This window comes from Nicotiana tomentosiformis, chromosome 11, assembly GCF_000390325.3.
Source record: "Nicotiana tomentosiformis chromosome 11, ASM39032v3, whole genome shotgun sequence".
NCBI classification, from domain to species: domain Eukaryota; kingdom Viridiplantae; phylum Streptophyta; class Magnoliopsida; order Solanales; family Solanaceae; genus Nicotiana; species Nicotiana tomentosiformis.
The window spans coordinates 48,696,874-48,699,556 of NC_090822.1; the positions used below are offsets into that span (position 1 = coordinate 48,696,874).

Below are 2,683 nucleotides of genomic sequence, written 5' to 3' on the forward strand. Positions count from 1 at the left end.
GAACCATTTCAAAAAGCTGGGCATATTCATAGATACAAGAGAAGGATAGGAATGAATGCTGCTTATTCAAACATTAATGGCAAAATTTGGTTGTTCTTTGATAGTGTTGTGGAATGGGAATTGTTGATTGATACTGAACAGGAAGTGACTATCAAGGTATATCATCAAAACATTGGTAAGCATACTATGATGACTTTTGTCTATGCCAAATGTGCTTCACTTGAAAGGCTGGAATAATGGGACAACTTGTACTCTCTTGCTAGTGACATGGATTTACCTTGGGTGGTTGGAGGAGACTTTAATGTGTTGATGAGCAAAGAAGAAAAGATAGGTGGTTTTCCGGTATCCCCCCCAAAATATGAGGACTTTGCATGTTGTGTGAATTCATGTGGGTTATTTGATCTTGGCTACAAAGGAAGTCCGTTTTCATGGTGGAATGGGAGACCTAATGCTGAATATATTTTTAAGAGACTGGACTGGATTTTTGTCAATTTACCTTTCCAGAATAGTTTTCCTGATATTGAGGTAGAACACCTTATAAGAACAGGATCAGATCATGCACCTTTACTGATGAGCTGTGGAGATAATGCTATGTAGTTTGTGAAGCCTTTCAGATTTCCCAACTTCAGGGCAGAGCATGACACATTTAAGGAGGTTGTTACGCAAAATTGGGTGGCTGATTTTATTGGGGATCTTAGCATTGAAGAACAATACCGGAAACAAAAGGCAGGGATGAATTGGTTTTCAGAAGGAGACAAGAACACAAGATTCTTTCATAACCATGTCAATGGTAAGAGGCAGAAACTGTAACTTAAAAGGATTCAAAAAGGAGATGGAGTGTGGATTGAAACTCATGAGCTGATGGCCAAAGAAGTTGTTGAATTCTTTCTAAAACAGTTCACTCAAGAAGGGGATCCTACTAATCTTGATCTTCTGAACAATGTATCTGCTATGGTTATAGTAGAGCAAAACCTGGAGTTATGCAGACTGCTATGCAAATAAGAGGTGAAGGGAGCTGTCTTCTCATTGAGTGGTGATAGTGCAGGTGGACCAGATGGTTTCACAGGTATTTTCTATCAAGAATGCTGGGATATAATAGGGGAGGACATTTTCAATATGCTACAGGTGTTCTATAGTGGAGCTTCTCTACCAAAATCAATAACTCACACTAATCTTGTGTTGCTGCCTAAGAAACCAATGGTTCATACATTTTCAGATTTGAGGCCTATAAGCCTAAGCACCTTCATAAACTAGGTATTCTCAAGGGTGATGCATGATAGATTGGAGAAGATACTACTATCACTGATATCTTCCAATCAATCTGGATTTGTTAAAGGGAGAAGTATCTTTGAGAATATCTTACTTACACAGGAGATTGTTATGAATATAAGGTTAAGGGGGAAACCTGCTAGTATGGTTATCAAGTTGGATATGGCAAAGGCCTATGATAGGGTTTCCTGGAAGTATCTACTACATGTGCTGAGTAAGATGGGATTTGCTGAGAACTTCATAAACATGATATGGAATCTGCTCTCTAATAACTAGTACTCAGTATTAGTAAATGGCCAAGCTTTAGGATTCTTTAGATCTACAAGAGAAGTAAAACAAGGTGATCCCTTATCTCCAGCATTGTCCGTTCTATCTGCTGAGGTATTATCAAGATCCTTGAACAAGCTCTTTGGAGACGAAAGGTTCAAAGGTTATAGAATGCCAAAATGGACAGATCCTTTGAACCATTTGGCTTATGCTGATGATACAATCATCTATGTCTCTACTAATCTTTATTTACTAAGAAAAGTGATGGAGGTGCTAACACTGTATGAGCAGACTTCTGGGCAATTGATCAACAAGACCAAAAGTTCATACTATATGTATGCCAATGTGGCAGGATCTCTTTTCTATTCAGTAGGTGCAATCACTGGATTTCAAAAGGGTGAGTTTCCATTTACTTACCTAGGCTGCCCTATTTTCTACACAAGAAGAAGGAAGGATTATTATAATGATGTCATTAAGAAGGTGAAAGAAAAACCGCACTCTTGGAAAGGAACGCTATTATCTTATGGGGCAAGGCAACACTTATTACTAGTGTACTTCAAAGCATGCCTACACACATATTATCAGTACTGGATCCTCCTAATAATGTGCTGGAACATTTGCACAAGACATTTGCTAGGTTTTTCTGGAGTAACAAAGAGGAAGGAAGGAGTAAACACTAGACAAAATGGCTTAACTTATGCTTACCAAAAAAGGAGGGTGGTCTAGATTTTAGATCACTGTTTGATGTATCAAAGGCTCTATTTGCTAAGTTATGGTAGAAGTTCATAACATCAAAATCCACATGGTCAAACTTTATGTGGAACAAGTACTATAAGAAGGAACTACCTACAGTTGTTTAATTTAGACAAGGTTCCCATGTGTGGAGAAAGATGTTGGTGGCAAGGGAAGAGGTGGAACATGAGATATTATGGGAGATGAATAGGGGTTCTACCAATGTATGGCATACAAATTGGACTGGATTAGGTGCATTGTATCATGTTATGCCCCCAGAATTTTTCATCAATGAAGAACTACAGGAGGTGGCTAAGTTGAGAGATCAAGACAGTTGGAATGATCAGTTATTGGAGCAATCTTTCCCAGGTGATATTGCAGATCATATAAGGCAAGAGGTGCATTTTAATGGCAG

General features: G+C 38.5%; 1 protein-coding gene across 1 annotated transcript; it reads left to right on the top strand.

Moving 5' to 3' along the window:
* Positions 1–861: 861 nt before the first annotated feature.
* LOC138901405 (uncharacterized) lies at positions 862–2,262 on the top strand. Its single transcript, XM_070189166.1, has 5 exons — positions 862–954; positions 1,046–1,066; positions 1,372–1,452; positions 1,546–1,933; positions 2,174–2,262. Exons 1-5 carry the CDS (start codon positions 862–864, stop codon positions 2,260–2,262), a joined length of 672 nt encoding a protein of 223 aa, XP_070045267.1.
* The last annotated feature ends 421 nt before the right edge of the window (positions 2,263–2,683 follow it).